This window comes from Haemorhous mexicanus, chromosome 2 (genome assembly GCF_027477595.1).
Source record: "Haemorhous mexicanus isolate bHaeMex1 chromosome 2, bHaeMex1.pri, whole genome shotgun sequence".
Taxonomy (NCBI): Eukaryota; Metazoa; Chordata; class Aves; order Passeriformes; family Fringillidae; genus Haemorhous; species Haemorhous mexicanus.
Window position 1 is genome coordinate 58,890,385 of NC_082342.1, and position 18,994 is coordinate 58,909,378.

The 18,994-nt window shown below is 38.3% G+C and overlaps 1 protein-coding gene across 6 annotated transcripts in view; it reads right to left on the reverse strand.

Moving 5' to 3' along the window:
• The window catches only part of FNDC3A (fibronectin type III domain containing 3A), a 111,325-nt gene that overhangs the window by 49,592 nt on the left and 42,739 nt on the right, over positions 1-18,994 (reverse strand). For 4 of the 6 annotated variants that reach the window (XM_059839013.1, XM_059839014.1, XM_059839015.1 and 1 more), the window contains one exon: positions 87-163. In XM_059839013.1, coding sequence (XP_059694996.1) covers positions 87-163 — 77 coding nt within the window. Of the gene's footprint in view, positions 1-86; positions 164-2,628; positions 2,672-4,786; positions 4,861-18,994 lie in introns of those variants that run through there. The other 2 variants (XM_059839018.1, XM_059839017.1) reach the window with 2 other exon arrangements.

Sequence of the window (18,994 nt, forward strand, 5' to 3'; positions counted from 1 at the left end):
ATTATTTTATTAAATTAGCAATTATGGTTCCAGTTCCAAAATCTGCATGAAAATAAATAAATTAAGAAGCAAGCGAAGTGACATACCTGTGGGGCATATCCAGGAGGCACATAAATAGTAGGCACTGAACCATTTGGGGACATCATTGGAACCTGAGCAGGACCTAAGTGGGTTACAGAAATATTCAGTACAGCACCATTTAATAATTTGAGAAAGCTGAAAGAACATACTGAGCTGCAAAGTCTCTGTGAAAAATATACAAGATAACATGGATAAACAAAGGCAATGAACTGTACATATAAAATTATAGCAAAAAGCACTCTTCGAAATCTAAAAAACAGTCGAACAAAACCAGAAACAAGCTAAAAAAAAAATCCCCAGCAGATATTTCTCCCATCTCTGTCAATAAGCTTAGAGAAGAGTTCATGTAAAAACTCAACAGATGACAAATCAAAAGAAATGCCCCAAAGATGAAAAGACAATAGTAGAGAGTATAAAACAGAAAAAACCAAAAATATTTGAAACAAGCTGCTGAAACCAGATCATATTCAGTTAAGAGTTACAAAGAAAATTACTTACAAAATGGCTGGTTTTTACTATGGTCTTATCAACTATAGTGTCAGTACCAAAGCAGCAGGAAGTGGTAAACGAGACATGAACTTAGGGTCCCAGGGAAAAGCCAGTCTATTTACCAACTAGTAAGTCTGCTCCAGCTAATGGGAAAAGCCAGGACACTGTGGTGATCCTTGTACCATGCAAACCATAAAAAAAGGAGTTTACACACTTAGATAAATATGACACAAAAAGAATGTCTTAAGGTGGCATTTGTAGATTGTATTGTAGTATTGCCTAGAAAATCAGGTACCTTCAAGAAGCACAGGGATGCTGTCACAAACTTGGATTTTCAAAAATCTTTTGACAATGTCTCTGAAAGGCTCTTAAAGAAGTAATGCCGCCTTCGGTTAAAAAGGGAAAAGGTCTTTCCATTAATAACTGATTGGAGAACAGGAAACTAAGAGAAGTAAATGATCAGCTTTCAAAGTTCTTCAAGTGACGAAGAAAAGAGTCCCACAGGCAACCAAAGAACCTGTTCTGCATATTAGACAAAGCTTCCAGAAAAGAAAATGAAAAGCAAGGTGATAAATTGTTGCTATGTTTTCAGAGAGCTGTAAAGGATCTCACAGTACTCACTGATCAGATGACAAAAAACCCAGAAGGAATATTGTTATTAAGTGCAAAGTGATGCATCTGGATAAAACCAGAAGTGTTTCTTTACAGCAATAAGCCATAAATCAGATGTAAACAAACATACAATGCAGCTGCTACATGGATTTCTAAACAAATACCAGCCAAGGGTTGTTTAGTGGTATTTGCAGAAAGAAAGAGAACATTAAAAAATCATTACTAACAGAACAGGGAACAAGCAGAAAACATCATTATGTTGTACTATAAATTCACTCTGCACCTCAAATGCTTGAGCAATGTGTTTGACTCCACCTTTCAAAAAGAACACACAGGACTAGAAAAGTACAAAAATTGTTTCCAGTGGCTTTCTGCCTGTTTATCAGGAAAGATTCAAGAGACCAGGAATTCAGGATTCTTCCACCAGAAGATGATTAAAGGGCTGGCAGCAGAGAAACAGTAAAAGACCTCTTAAAAAAAAAAAAAAACCTAAAAATTGAAAGACAGATAATTTATAGTTTTTCATTTGCAAGAACCAGAGATAGTAAAGTAATTCACCAGGTAAGTTTTAAAACATTGAAGGGAATGCACAGCTAAATTGTGTAACTCCTTGCTTTAAGAACAGTGTAGAAACTGAAAACTGAAGATTAGGTTCAGCTTGGGAGAAGCAACCCATTAAGAGCTGTAAAAAATATAAGTACTGCTTTTGTATAATGAACAAGGAAGTTTCTTCTGTGTGCCTGCCCTAGCCTTAGTCCACTTTAGTATTTGATACTGGTCTCTACCAGAGTGAGCACATTGGTACAGGCTCAAGAGGGACATCCTTACATTACTCTGTTTTAAATACACAAGGGAACGAACACTGAATTTTAATAATGAAAGAAATACTGAAACACAATATAATTTGAACAAGTTTTGTGACGAGACAAAATGCTGGAATTCAGACACTGTAGGATGCATTCTGCAAATTTCCAATTCAGTATATCGAAGCTACCAGAAGTACCAATCCAACTTAGTGGTCTCAGTAATACTTCTGAAAAGGCATGCATAGCCCCACCTTAATGTTTTTTAAAACTCTGTTAGGATCTGCAAATGGAAAGTACTAAGTAAATGCAAAGTACAGTAAGATTAGCATACCTCACTCTGATACATATGGACTTGACAGAAAAATAAAAGTACCTCTGTCTGAAAGCAAAGAGCAGGGAAAAGCAAATAAAAGCACTCAGAAAAGCAGCATGCAATCCAACTTGATTGCATGTATTACAGGAACTTTAGAAAAAGACACAGAAGTTTGCAAACATGCTACGTAAAAAGAACCACAGCTTTATTATCAACAAAATGCTAACCCACAACAGGAGGAGGGGGTGAAGAGACTTTTTAAGAACAAGGTCTTTAATGAATTATTCACTGAACTGTGAAACAGCGAAGAATATTAAGACTACATACAGTAAGCTATAAACTGAGAACTGAACATTCTTCCAGTGTTTTTCCTCATCTGAAACTCAAAAATGTTTCAGCAAAAGTTTCTCCTGAATATGAAGTGCTAAAAAGAAATGAAAGTGAAGAAAAAATCAGCAAGAGAAAAGTAAAATAGTGCATTACCTTACTACAATAAATTCAAAAAGGAATGGAAGGACATTTAAAGTTGCCATTGAAATAAATAATGGTTAAAATTCTTACAAAAGAAGGTGGTCTTATACAACTTGTATCTTGCACTGCTTACCTGCAGTTTTTCTATAATGAGTACAAAACACTGACACTTCCATTAAACTCACAATTTAAAACTATGTAATTTCCAAGTAAACGGAAAATTAAGACCACATTTACTGGAACTTCTTACAGAACACCATGTCCCTGGGGGATGACGAAACTCACATAGGCACACGGTTTCTTTGATAATTGGTGATTATCTGTGTTTGGCTTTTTTGTTTTGTTTTGCTTTAAGCATCTAGAGAATATTGTTTAACAACCTTTTTAAGGTTTACTTATTTAGCACTTTAATCTCTCTAACAAACACAGAGCAGTTATCTCCCATCCAGTACAAAGGTTGATCCACGAAGCCATTTTCAGTATACCATAATCTAGCAGTCACAAAAGTAAAGGCACAAACTGAGTGTATGAACCTGAAAAAGCATTGCAGTGTTAGAATAGAGTCAAATCAGTAATTTCAAAATTTGCATCCCATCTTTTGCACTTTAAAGTACCAGAATTAACAAAAACATGTTTGAATATTCAAGAACTTTAATTTACTTCTGATTAGATTTCCAAGTGGCTGTGAAATGAAATTTCTAGGCGGATATCCAAGAAAATGATAAGCATGGGACAAAAATGTCAGCAGACTTCACAGGTGTTTTGAATGAACATTGTGTTTCACAGCAAGATTACTGATTTCTTGATAGGAAGCATATAACAACCTGCAAAACTTTATCTGAAGATAAAATTATAATATGGTATAAAAACATGTATTTTTTCTTCCCTAATGTGAAGATCTCAGCTCTCTGAGAGAGTGTAATTTGTGGTGTAATACACTAAAAGAGGAATTTTCATGTTTTTAGGTATTGGCTAGACTGCTGTATGACAAAACCAGTGTGTTTTACCATGAGGTGAGAGTTATTATAAAGTATCAGCAAACAACAGCATCAGGAGTTCATGTTAAGGAAACATCTAATTTTCCATTGCATATGAATAGAACTGATTTAATACAAATTACTGTATAATGAAAGTTGATGACTTCATTGTTGGTAAGGGGAGGCCTCAAATCTTTGATACATTTTCAGGTATACAAGTTCTCTTACACAGTAAGTGGAAAAGAAACATTGTGGGAGTGGAAACAAGCACATAACTGGTTAACTTTATTACTGAAACACGTCTCATCAAACTCACTAAGGGTTGATTTAATGGAACTGAACCCAAGACACAGATGTTTCACCACACTCTCAATTTATTATTGTCCTAAAATCCAACCAAGGAAGAATACCTCCTTCCCCTAGCAATAGCTGATGAACTTTTCCAACGCGTCCATTTGAGCAGACGATAAAAACCTCATTATGCTCATTACAGCCACCATAAACATGCAGCAAAACTATCAGCACTGCATCATTGCTAGGATCGTGACAAGCTGATCTAAACATAGTAACACCTGAAAACCTGATGATATCGCCACCGCTCGCCTAGCACATACACCATTTCTTTTTATTTCAACCATGAAGCATCGCTTCATTTTAAGCGGCTCATAAAAGCCCAGGCAAAGGTACACACACCGGATTCCCAGCGCCGGGAAGGGAATGCTCTTCCGGGGCACTCAGCGCCCGGCCCTGCGCTTCAGCAGCCGCGCTCCTACGGCCTCCCAGAGCTGGGCGTCCTGCTCCCCTCACGGCTCCGGGGCCACCGCGGCCCCCGGGACCGCAGCCACCCCCCTCCGAGAGCGCACCACCGACAGAGAGGCCTGGCAGCGCTCCGATTTCTGCCCCACAGATTTTTATATTTTTTTCCTGGCCATTGCAGCTCTCCCCCATCCGCCACTGCCGCACAACCGCGGAGGCCGCCGGCCCGCAGGTGTCGTGTTTCACCGCGGCGGCCGAACCGGGCAGGCGGGAGTCCTTACCGCTCATGTCGGGCCGGGCCGAGCCGGGCCGGGCCGGGCGGGCGGCTACTCCCGGCGCGCCGCGGCGGCGGGGCGGGGCGGGGCGGGGCGGCTCCCCTCCCTCAGGTGCGCGGCCGGGCCCGCTCCGCTCCGCCCCGCGGCCTCTCCGCGCCCTGCGCCCCGCCCTGCCCGCGCCGCCGCTTCAAGGGCCAGCGCCCCCGTCGAGAGCCACGTCCTCTACCATCCCGCGGGGCTCCCCGCTCCGCTCTGTACTGCAGTCTACCGACTGTCACTGTCTGCCGTGATCCGAGTCATTTAGCTGAAAGCTTTTACGTTAATTAGCATAATTAAGTGGTAAAGAATTACTTAGGCCCAGTCCTTCCAGAGGATTTTCCTTGAGCTGACCTGCTAATCAGTTTACACTTAAGAAAGGAGGTGCACAAACAGATCTGGTTACGAACAAACACTTTCCGGCCCAGCGTTTGGAGAGCTGCAATGACTTTGATAGTAATCTATGTGGATACTGCGGCTCATGAACACTGCTATACTTAGCATTAGTCTAATGTGAACAGTGATGAATCACTGCTATCCCCAGGAGGAAATAGCATTCAGGATTTACTGCAGCACATTAGGTTAACTATGGCTCTATAACCGAACACCCACACTTTGACATCACACAGGCGATGATATGCATCACTGACGCAAGCAGTGACAGGATCAAACACAAAGGCCACAGCAGCAGAAACAATAGAGCGACAGCTGACGTAGCAGCACACCCCTCTAACACTGATGGGCTGCAGTAAATCAATAGTCCCAGATGCCACAAACAGTTGCACCACTCTATCTTTTACATAAAGACTAAGACTTCAAAGTTTTATTTTGGGTTCCCAACAGCTACAACTAATTAAAAAATCCAGCAATAACAACCACCACCAATTGGTCTACTTTTGTCTTGTAAACCGAGCCTGGAAAATACTTCCAAATTAATACTTTAACCTCAATATCTTTACACATACTAGGTGCAACGCAATAAAAGCAAGTAATAAGAAAACAAGTAAGCAAGTACAGAACTTACTGTTTGGCCTAAGCTGGAGAAGAAGCACAAGAAGGAACTGGGATCACTGCAAGGACACAGGTGATCAGAAGACTTCAGCTGGCAGTGCTCTCAATTTAACGTATCCCTTATGCTCTAAATTCATCCTGACAAAACAATCCCTTCCCTTCCCCCATCCATCTGTCTACTTTTGCCATGAAGGCTGGGGAACAGCAGCTGACAAAGCCTCAACATCAATTGAAATGTATTACTGACTAGGGAAAAAAAAAAGGAAACCTATCAGTAGACAGCAGGCTGGCAAACAAAAGGAAAAACGGAAGGTAAAACATTATCATAGTTCCTTTCAAAAGTGGGGGGAGGGGGGGGAGCATCAGTTTCTTTTACAGAGACTTTGGAATAATGGATAAAAGAGCAGAAAGCTATGAAGCCTAACTAGAGTATTTCTAAAGATTACATCCTAATGAGAGCCTGATCTTTCCCATGAAACCACACATACATATTCACAAGAAAATCCCTTCTCAGGCAAAGTGCAGAGATGACAGGTTCCTATAGCACTTTATCACTAATGCAGCTATCAGTTTTCTTTTATAATGGCCTGATATACTTTCAAAGGAAAAAGGTGACAATGGTTTCTATGTTCAAATGTTAAAAGTACTTTTACTTCACCTGTTTCTAAACAATGACCATGATGCAATTTCGCAATTAAAAAAAGACTGCGAGTCTATGCCTTTGAACAGCACAAACTTCATAAGACAAAGCTACACTTGGGAATTTGCAGAAGAATGATTGAAGTCGTTTGAGATACTACAATAGTAAGACTTTTTATACCTACTTTCTGAAGCAACTGTGTGCCACAGTGATGAATTCTACTTCACTAAAAAAAAGTAACATTGATTCAAAGATGTTAATGTGGAAATACAACATATACTTTGTACTGTGCAGCACAGGCTGTTAAATTACTCTGTTTATTTTTCCAGCTTAGGGCAATGATTTAGTAACTATATGGAAGAGTTACATCAAAAAATTGTTCACTCCCTCACAGAGTTCCAATTTAAATATTGGGTGAACCATAAATCGCTGCATTTCAGAGGGAGTCAAATGTGATATACCATACAGAAAAGCTTTGATAAAAATGTTATTATTCTTAGCAGGAAAAATAATCTGCACTCATTCTAATCTAACTGCACTGCATATAGCTTAGCTTTTTCTTCAAGGAGAGCCTAATTTCCTAGCACTGATGCTGAGCAGTACAGATCTGCAACTTTTTCAGACTAAAATTTAGTATTTGTACATGCTGCTTAATCATGTTGCACTTGATGCACAACATTCAGAATAATCTACAATTTAATCATCTAACAGTCGTTACCACTACAATTAGTGTTTTTCTAATCAGGTGGGTTTGGGTTTTTTTCCCCCCATATAGCACTGCAGACGAGGAAGTTAAAAAGTTAAGCACTGCTACTGACAGCTGCTTGTGGTTAAGAGTGAAAAGCACAAGTGAGTCTCAACAGTTGGCAGTTCTTGGTGTGTAGACAGTGTCTTCTACAAAAGACTGTGCTGATCTGGAAAAGACAGATCTTGGAAGGAACAAGCATTAACTTCAACTTCCTCCCCCTGCCTGATTGTGCTAAGAATAGTATTACATAGCATAATTACTTGTAAAAGCCTTTTCATCATCCTGGTATTCAACTTTTCACACTAATGAGGTTTTTTATTTACTTACCTGGCTACACTGGCTGGAGACTAGAATGCAGAATTATCTGGCACATTCTGCTGTCTCAGCTGGCACCCAAAGAAGTCTCCTTTCCTATGTGCAAATTTCTTAACATTACTCCTTCCCAAATTATTATGCACACACACACACACACACACACACACACACACACACACACACACACACATACACACATACACATCTAGATATACAGATATATATATATATACACACACACACATATACATAAAATTACTTGATTATGACTTACTGAATATTACTTATACAAATCTTATGTATTGATTAAGAAAATCAACAGCATTCATATAAATGCTGTAATAATTTTACCAGATTCTAAGGTAAGGTATTTTAAAATTATGGACAAGAGAGAAGAGTCCCTGGATATAAAACAAAAAAAAAAATCATCTGTTTGTGCAAACTGGGATTAATACATCATATACAGTATGAGAAAACACAACAAAAAGTCATATCAGAAAAGGTTGTCAAGAAGAAATTCAGTGCCCAACTCAAATTTTTATTTCTATCCAAGGCAGACATCTCTAAAGACATACTACTCTGAGCCTCTGAAATCTACTAATAACAAGTACTTTCAAATGAAAATCTTTGAGTTGTCAAGGTTTCAATCTAATTATATAAATACAATACAGATTCATATTGCCCATTTAAAATAAAACCACAGCAGAACAAAAGTCATTATTATTATAAACAGCTGAAATCCTCCTAATGTGTAAAATAAATACAAAACACATCTTTCTTTAAAGAGACCAGCTTGGGAGTTATCATTCCAACTAGAAGATATACAGCTAAGTTAGTAGGATGTGGGGTACTTCAGCTTTCCAGAAATCCCATAATCCTGGATTCTACATGATTTAGCAGAAGAGGGAAAAATAGGTAAATCTAGAAAGACATTGGCTCCACCACTAGAGTTCAAGGGTGCAAAGCCAGGGCTAAATATTTTTCTCAGTATAAGGTAAAAAGTTAATGTCAACTGCTGATTTTTAAAAACCCTCCCACCCAGCAGCTGTCTCACTGAAATTTTACTCTCAGATGTGGTTCTTTAATTAGGTGAGTCTGCTATTCTGATCAGATAAAAATATTATTTGTAACAATACTAAGCAATGGAAAGAGTTTGGTCCTGCAGGCCTACCTCACTTCACACTCACTGCATACAATTATTTTTATGTCTCCATGTGAGGCGTTCACGTGTCCACCAACAAAGTTTCTGGCAACACTGCAGTTCCACAAACAAATGTTCAGATGTAGATTTCTTAACCATGAAATAGATTTTGAAGTAACACTTTATTACAGAGTTTTGTTTCAAATCATGAGTGGAGAAAACAATCCATGAAGCTGACAATTCAAAAGATGACATTTGTGATGAGAAATCATTCTGTCATGCCACAAACTGTAGGAACAAGACCCAGGCAAATTATACAGAATCACATGGCAAAAGAGAGACTTAAGACCAAACTGAAAACATCTGATGTCATACACCTTACACTTTGCAGCATCTAAAGCAAACCCTTGGCTTCAGCTGCCTGATTCACTGACTGTCTCCAGAGGACAAGTCTCTGCTTCTGCACATTCACCACAGCTTGCTCCTCTTTAGGAGAGTGCTGTGAACACCAAATGAAGAAATAACCTGGGTCACTGCTGCTGGAGATGGACCACTAGAAACTGGAATGGAACCTGCTTAACTCATTTAATCCAAGAGCTTCTAAGTGAAAAATTCAGAGCCAGCCTTTAAAACAGGAAAAAGAACCCAGGACTTCACTTAAATCAGAGAGGAATCCCTATTACATCAACAGAAAAAGGCAGCTTGCTTTCACATGTATTTTCACTCTATCTAGAACCTTTTTTTTGAGGAGAAGATGCCCACCCCCAAAAAACAACAAAAGAAAAGACCAACTCAGAATTTCCCAGAGCCTCATGGCTAAGGGACACTGCTGGAATCAGGGAGCTACAGGTTTAGATTCTATGGTACTTGCAGAGCTCAGATTTTTTTTTGGTTGTGGGCAAGCACTTTAAACAATTTCCTGCTGAAGATACTGTTTGCATTTCAGAATAAACTTAATACCCAAGTATTAAGCCCAAGTAGACAAGCAGCCTTTCTTTTTGGAGAGACAGAAAGGCATTATTTATATACTGTTTCTATACTGTCTCTGCCTTTGATGCCTGTCTCCTGACTGTCCCCTGCAGTGTCATGTTTTGTAGCATTAAAGGCATGTAGGGAATTCTACGGTCAAAACAGGAGAAGCAATGGATTCAGCATGCTTGCTAGGATTAAATCATTATTTAGTGGGTGAGCTGGGCTGCATCTGAGACTTCAGCAGCTAAATCTAAGTAAACTAAGGTGGGATCCAAGCATCTTAAACACAACCCTTTGCAATCACAATTCTTCCCACAGACATATTTTTCTCTGTCTTTTCACTAGTAACAAGTCTATAAATGCAGATACAATAGGGGATGCTCTGAAGACAGTGGAAATAAAAGTTTGACTGAAAAACTACTGATCCTGTACATTGTTATCACTGCAACTGATGTGATAAGTACTTAAACATTTAGATTAAGATTTCTGGTTTTGCTAATGACTTAAGGTCCACATACAAGGATTTTCATGTCCAAAAAGCTTTGCAGAAATTTGATCCCAAATTAATTAACCACAAACCAGGATACAGATAAAAAAAGCTAAGTCTGACACGATATTGTCAGTCAGACTTAGCAACACAGAAAGGTGCCATGCTTGCTGCAAACATCTGCAGCCTCTTCTGCAGTGAAATGCTTCTACTATTGCACAATTCCCTTAACACTATGAGCCAATTTACACTGCAAACCTCACAATTTACTGCTCAAAGAGATGTGAAAGTGGTTTTCAGGGTCTGCAATCTAACTAATAAAGAATATAAAATCTGTATATTTTAAACTTGTTTTGGAATTTGAAGTTTAAAATTTGCTCTTTTTGGTGTTTTATGTGACAGACTCCTTGATTCTCCACAATGAACTCTTTACAGGTCACTTAATCAAGGCATTATTTTCTACAAATCTCAAGTAAGTTACCACATTTGGGAAGTATGTGAGCTCAAATACTAACAGCAAAGGCTTCTCTTGATAAAAAGCTTTCAGCAATGTTAATAAACATGCATTACCAGAAAGAAAGTATCTGGGAAAGCAGTAAGCTGGGACCAGAAACAAAGACAAGCCTATACCACTGCAGTGTTCTCTTCAAATTCAATTTGCTTTGTAACCAAATACGTTTTGGAAAGTAACACACCCACTGCTTTGGCATCCAAAATGAACCTGGAGCCAGAAAGAACTGTGTAAGGAATCTACTTACCTGTGCCAAACAAGAGGCCAGGGATGAAACAAATAACTTGGCTCAGACATATAAGGTTGTCATTCCAAACCAGAAGAAAGGAAAAACGACACACGCATACAGTTCCTTACCATACAATATGTATGGATCAATATAGCCCTCCATGAAGGAGCTGAGACAAGAAAATTGCTAAATAGCTGCAAAGTAAATGTGCCCTTTGTGCAGAAATCTTTTTATTGCTTCACTATTGTCTGGATGCAGGAGATGAAAATTTTCTTTTGTTGAACCATGAGGGCTCAAGGCCTGAAAAACACTTCATGAATCAAGTCTATTCACCTGCAATTGCAATTTCATTCCCCCATTATCATACATCAAGATCCACCATGAATGGATTCTATGTAGAAACGTAAAGACCAATAGCAAAGCAGTTCTTTTATCCATGTGTCTCCCTACTGGACTGCTCTTCTAGAGCACCACTCTCCTATGTAGCCAAGTTTCTCGTAATTATATAAAAGTATTTCACAGCCATTTGACAGCCAACTGGACTCTAGACTAGCTCTGGCATTAATTATTATTTTTTTTTTAAATCCCTGTTGTTTTCTACCAAAAGTCATTTTTAGCCAAGCAAATCAAGTTCTTCTACTTTCTTTTTATATTTTCTCCTGAATATCCTAACACTTCTTATTCACAACACCTGGAGTCAGCTTCATTTCATCTTTTGTAAATATGAGTTATCAAATTACAGTTAAAATCTCAGCAGAATCCTGTAAACATCCCAAGCTATATTATCAACAACTGTCCTGATGCATTTTATGATCACACTAAGCTTTACAGATACATTATACTGGAGATAATATTTATCTTGTGAGTCAAATAGATAGCTTGCCTGCTTCTTCCTCCTCCTTATCAAGTTTCAAGTGAGATCCCCATCCATAATTTATTAATTTTATGTACAACCTTGCATCGTATATAACTGCATTTCACCCAGTTCAGGGTACCTTTCAAACAACACTCCTTTGGACAACTACTACATGTTCTTGTTGATCTTTTACCACTTCTGGAATACAGATCTCCTGTGCCACTAGAGTCATCTGGATGATCAGCTTTGCTGAAATACCAAGTATTTCTAGAATGTCTTGTTAGCTGAAAGACACCTGAGTGCATTGATTACTGAGTGATTAAGGAGGAATATATTTACATCCTAGGCTGGCTGTGCATCATGCTTTAGCATTCAATCCTTTCCTATTTAATGCACAATTTAGAACTTAAAAAAAAAAAAAGGTTATACTGAGTCTGCTCAAGTTCTTTGGAAATAGTGTTTAATAACATTCTGTGCCATGCTTTCAAGGGAACAGGCAACATGCAGGTATCTGGCCTCAAGCCTCCATCACATACCTGCAGTTTGTTACACCTGCATTTTCTAGTCCTGTCTGCTTCCCATTGGCCCTCATATCCACCAAAACTATATCCTAAATAGATGTAACCTTACCCAAGATTAGGCCTCTTTTTCTCTGTGGAATGTTCCCAGGCACCTCAGACCTTTTCTCCATCTCTCTGAAGTTGCACAGAAATGTTTACTGTCCTACTTGCCCAGATCCAGCAGCACAGTAGCACCATACAAGAAGATGATCCAGCAACGCACATTTATGTGCTTCTGAAAAGAACTCCAAACCCAATACCCTTCTGTTTAACTACTGTCACCAACATGAGACTAGATTCTTTCCCATCAAAAATAACGGATCTGTTTTTCAGTTGAGAGGACAAGGCTCAGTAACAAAAAAAAAAAAAAAAAGACAACACACTGAAATTCTATGAACATAATGAACAATTGGAAAGGTATTGTAGAGAAATCAGTGCTCTGCATGGCATTTGCAAGACCTGACAGAGGATGAACAAAGAAAGCTGTGTGGGCATAATAACAATCTGCTATGTGTCATATCTTTGCTGGAAAGTGATGCAAGGAAACTTTGAAGTGTATATAGCTGCAATTAAAAGAAAAGATAGGGTATTTCCAAGGTACATTTTCCTCCTGTTCATGCAATTTTCCTTTTCATAAGCATTAAAAGGGCGTAGTAAGCATAAAACAGTATCTTTTACAAATATTTTATTGAAAATGCTACATACATATCATGTCAGATTTACAACCTGTGTAGAAATACACTAACACACATAGGCCACAAGTGAAAAAGTGATCAGACCATCAAGAATTAATCTCAAAACCCTCATGCTTGACAGTGCTCTTGTGTCCATTTGTAGTACAAATCAGGGAAATGAATGGAAGTTAGTCTCACACTAGCCAGTCCTCTGCACCTCTGATTAATATTTGTTGATATTCACTCTTATTTTTCAACTCTCTTAGCAGGTGATTTTTAAAACTCATTCATGTTGGAAGAACTTTAACCGATTCCAGCTGTTTAGACTGCCCTTGTAACTTACTAACTATTTTCACTTATTAATGCATTGCATAGCCACCAGATGCTCCCCAAAACTGCACCACCAGCAGTGTCAAACCCTAAGGGAGATAGTCACTCTGCTTTTGACCCCAATTCAGAAAAAATTTCTCTTTTAGAAAAAACACAGTTCAGCTTCTCAAATTCCCAAACTCACCTTGGGCTTTATTTAGGTACCCCAAGGATCTGTCTGCAAGCTTTATTTGTATGTGCTATCACTTGAAAAATAAGAGTAAAAAGTCAGATAAGATTTCAGATTTAACTGAATTTTAAATCTAGGTAAGAGTCAAAGTGCCTTTTTTTTTTTTTTTTTTGGTACATCTAACAGAATCTGATCCAAAATCTTTACCTGATCACAAAATAGGAAACAAACTACAAAGTATATAGAAAGCATAACAAAAAGAATAAATGCATACTTAAGTATGTGTCATATAATTTTCCAAATCTGCCTGCAGCTTAAGAGCTTTACTGAGATGTCCCTTGGCTGCATAAACAGAAAGAGTTAACTCTGTCCACACGGAGTGGTGCCTTTCAGAGTACAAATTCTTCAAGTCTAAAGCAGCTGAGGATGCAATACAATAACACTTCACTTAAATGCTACCTTTCAAGAGACAACTTGTTGGCAAAACAGAGAAGAAAAGAAAGGCTGTATATTAACTCCTTTTAAGAATTAATGAGCAATAATATTTACTACTGGTTTGGCATTTATAGTTCTTACTGCAGCTCTTTCTTCAGCTGCCTTGAAAGGCACATCCATCCAACCTCTGAACTGTAAAGATCATCCAAGGGAAACACATTATACACAGTATCTATGAAAATGGCCCATATATAGAGCATCAAAGCAAAAGGGTAAGTGAAACCATTGAGGAATGGTCTACTGGAATAACAAATGGAGAACAAGCAAAGGAGATAAACCATATCCTCACTGAACGGCTGATTAATCAAAAGGGAAGGAAGGTGTCATAAGATTCTCTAGAAGCTCCAGTACCATTAACCTGAGACCCATCTACCAATTACTGGATGCCATATAGTCACTTGAAAAAATCTGAAGCTCTTTGAATGATGTCCTGGAGCACCTGCCCTAGACAACTGAGTTTTCTAGGACAACTAGAAAGCCCTTTGTAGTGTGAGAAAGAGCTTCTCTCTGGCACAAAGAAACAAGAACAGTAGTGTGGGTAGCTGTCACTTCCAGTGAATTTGGCCCTTCCAACTTTGAAACCTCTTCTGACTAAACAGTTTCTTAATGGCTTTAAGTGGCTGAACTTACTTGTAACCAGTCTTTAACTCACATTACACAGGAGCTGTTTATATTTGTGCACAGCTAGCCTGGATGTAATGACCTTGGTTATCTTCTGCCTCTTCTTCCTTTCCCTCATTTGGATATTTCCAAGTTTATTTGGATAATAAACTGCTTTAGATGTAAAACAGATTGCTGCATGTCTGCAAAAGGAAGAAGGGGAACTTACATTACCATGATTTTAAATCAAGTTGAAGAGTGACATGATCATGTAAGTCATGCAAGCTGACAAAACCTCAGTCATTTCACAGACAGTCAAAAAAAGACAGCTATTAACTTACTATTAATAACACATGCACAGCCACATCTATCAAGCCATGTGCTGCTGATTCATCTATTACTACAAAAAAAAACCAAAACAAAACCAACAACCAAAACTAAAAAAGCAAAACCAAGACCAGAGTTAAAAATCCCTGGATTCCAAGTTGCAGCATTTAGTTACATACTACATTCTTGCAAGAACAAACAACACATTAGCCTTGCACAGGTGAAAATGAAGGAAAGGGAGACTAGCCTCCTGGGTACCCAACAACGTTTGGCATCAGAGAAGGTACCAAGGCAGAGCAATGCCAGCTTGTAAGCTTGTTGGCATGGTTGTGACAGTCTGGGCATGTATGAGGAACTGGCTTTGTTTTGAGGAATTATGGAAAAACAATGGCCATGAGAGCTGCTCTACAACTGTTTTGAAGAGTATTTTCCTTCCCAGTGTGTCTGCAACCCTCCACAACTACCAAGGGCCTGACAGTGGCAGTGGCACAAGATAAGGCAGCCATGACTACACATGGACCAGAGTAAACCAAAATCAATTCAAAGCTATTTCTTACTAACAGTAATTGTGATAGAAGTCTGAATTGTTTAACAGCTACAACTATATTTCAAGAATTCAGCAACACAACTTGAATTGCACAGGGTGGAACTATAAGGAACTCTCCTGAAGTTTCATCTAACAATTGACACAGCATTTTCCAACAGATGACATACCAGCCTGTATTCATACTGTACATAGTTGGGAAAGAGGATCCAGCAAAAGTCCTTTATACACAAAGCTCTAGCCTTTCCATTTTCTTGAAACCCAGTACAAAGTCCATTTATAAACACTGTTTGAGTTTCTACAAAATAAAAGCACCATTTGTTTTAAAATAATCAGAAAATGAAATTAAGGAACTTCTTCCACTCTTTAATGTTAGCAATTTTCATGAATTTTAATTATTTTAGTAACTCAGATTGCATCCAATTAAGATAAAGAAAAGTTTAAGCTATCAGTTTAAGTTATGCTAAATGTTTGTACATTAAGTGAAAATACTAAGTAAAATGCCCACAGCTCTAATTTTTTAATTTAATTTAAACCACTTACATTAGACAAACTTTTTACTTAGAGAAAACTACTAGCTACTTCTACTTACTCTTACAAGAAGGGATCCTACCAGTTTTTTCCCCTTCTTTTCCCCCCATAAAGCAAGTAATATAGGGCTATTTCTTTCCCATCAACAGCATAGTCAGAGAAGAAATCAGAGTAACTGATTGCAGTGCCCTGGGAATATTAAAATATGGCCAGACACAAACCTGTCAAGCCTAACATGCTTCATACAAGGCTCATCCAACTGATTCCAGACTGAGGCAATAAAAGCACCTGAATCTCAGCAGCTTGAGTTAATACTTCACAGCCTTGGGGGCTAGACATGTCTGACTAGAGCAATGAAAACCAAGTTTTAGGAGCATTCTCCAGCTGCAGCTTAGGGCTGTATATTCATTCCCAACATGCATCTCCAAGAACCAGTACCATCCTTGTAAAATGTGATGTTAGATGCTCATGGAAATGGATGAGCTCAAACAGTTCAGGTGCTTGAAGACAAAGACATTCACCGAGGGTACAACTGTGAATCAACACATCTAAATGAGGCACTTTCAGGATGTAGCCTTATTTATTTCAGCTCATAATAGCCAGGCTTTAGTTACAAAATGGAGACATCTCATTTAGGTATCTAAAATTATATGTCTGCGTGCAAGTTAGGACTTTAAACTCCCATTATAGCAAGTGGAGACCTACTCGGTACAGACAGTGGAGCCTGGAGAGCTATTGAGTGTGAACTGATGTCAGCTGAAAAGCACTGAGTGCACTACACCTAGTGACTAAATCTTCGCTAGTTTCAATGGGAGCTTAGATCCAAGGCCACATATAGAAACACACATTTAGACACCTAAAATTAGATGACTTCAGTATGCAGCTGAAGCACTGATATTTCAAACAAAATGTCTCCAGAACCTTCCTACAGTCAGGCTGAGTTTGCAGTGTGGAGATTGCACTGTAGTCAAAAAAAGGAATAAAGGAGAAGATTAAAGAAGATACAAGAGAAGATTAACTGATCTAAATATACTGGAAAATCAAATAGGAAAGGGAGAACCTGACTGAACACTTTACAATGAATATAGTACTTCATCAACTTACGTATCAGAATGCATGAAATAAGATAGAACAAAAGTTAAAAAAAAATCTATTATAAAAATGAGAAATAACCAAGGCAAAAAATATTAGACATGATTTGTCCATATAAAGATATTGACTCTCTTTAGCACATTTTAAACAGAAATCAATGGCAGAAAACTATGTTTTTCCTAAGACACACTACAATCAACATCATGAGAGATATGAATTAATGCATTCCCTTTTTTTTTTCTTTAATTTGCTACTGCAGAAGAGGATAAAACAAGTCTAGTTTGCTTTTCAATCAAACTTTCACCAAATTCAATTTGTTCTGGGAATAGAATGTTTTAGAAGTCTAGTATTTATAACACCAACAAAGTAGGCATAACAGTAATGTGAGCTGCTCTGGCAGAAAAGCAGCATGATAAAGTAAGTTTTTCCAATAACAGCTTCTTGTGTCATCCCTGCCTGCTTCTTTAATGGCTCGATGAGACTGGGACCACAAAGACCTGGTCAGTCATCAGAATTAATGGAGGACAAGGTCAGGCAGTTCCCAGAGAAGGCTGAGGGAGCTCTGTTACGAGGTTAATTCTCATGGTCACTCTCAGAGCAGAGAGAGGCCAATCTAAAAGAACAGAGTTCTGGATTGCTGTGTTTTATTCTTGTCCAGAGAATGACCTTGTTTTGCACTACTCTGAAATTTTCATTGAGTTAGCACAACAAATTTGAAAGATGGTCGTGACTCTAGAAGACTGCCTCTGCCCTACTGCAAGAGGGCCTCCAGAATCAAGGAGATGTATCTGAACCCAGCTTTAATTCAGCAGTTGTACTAGAAGAGCTGCAGCAGCAGGGCTCACAGGCAAGTTTTACCTGCCAATAGTACTTGACTTTCGGACTGAACTTGTGCTACGTGTCAAAGCCAACACATGAGCATTCTACATGCACTGCAGTGAGGGTGAGGGCTTAAATACATCATTTCTTTACCTTACCAGAAGGGTATTTGCCATATTTCAATCCAATTTTTAGGCTAACCTACCAGTAAAAGGTAGAATGGTTAAGTCTTCAACAATATTTGCAAGGGCATTCATGCACCCTGTTTATCAATCTAAGCTATAAAAAGGGCAGCTCCTACTTAAAATTATTTTGGAATGAGACAGCTCCAAATCAAGCTGCTACAACCACGCTTTGTGACCACTTTCCTTCATCATCTTGTTTCAATAGAAAATGGAATTATGTCTCCTCTGCAGTCATACTCCCACATAGCTGGCCAATACTAATATTATTTTTAGTTTGAGTGCAGATATCTAGAAATAGAAAAACTTTAATTTTTTAAAAAATTGTGTATATTGAAGGTTATTCCCAAAAAGAGGCACTTAAGAGTTAAGCTACTCCTATAGACTCAGCTCTGACCCTCTGCACAGACATCCTTAACCAAGAATTAATTAGCTGCAAATCACTGTAGCTTGCTCTGACCCCATATTTTCAGTTGATTTGTCCTAGCTTCCCTCAATGCTTTTTATAAAGGCCCTCTAAATACTTCCAGTGGAGATCCTAAAATTTTTATGTAGAAAAGGAAGTTAATCTAAGTACCCATATCCAGTTTCAGCCTTACATAATATCTTTAATCTTCTACATAGAAGGAATGGAGATGATAACTGAAATAATTTATTGTTTAGGGTGAGGTTGTTTTGAGGGGTTTTTTAGATTCTTTTTTTAATTAACTGATACATAAAACCTTACGTCTATTTTCAGAAGTCTACTGTGGAGAAAAGCTGCAAATCATCATTAAAGATTAAAAGGAAAGCAAATAAACTTACACATGTTTTCATGCAGCATTTCAGTATTTAGAAATGAGAAACAGATAAATGGAAACAAGGATGAAAAATTAGTTTCTTCTCAGGCTACAGAAAAAAAGAGCACCCAGAGCAGCTTCTCAGGCTATCTTCAGTAAGCTGTTC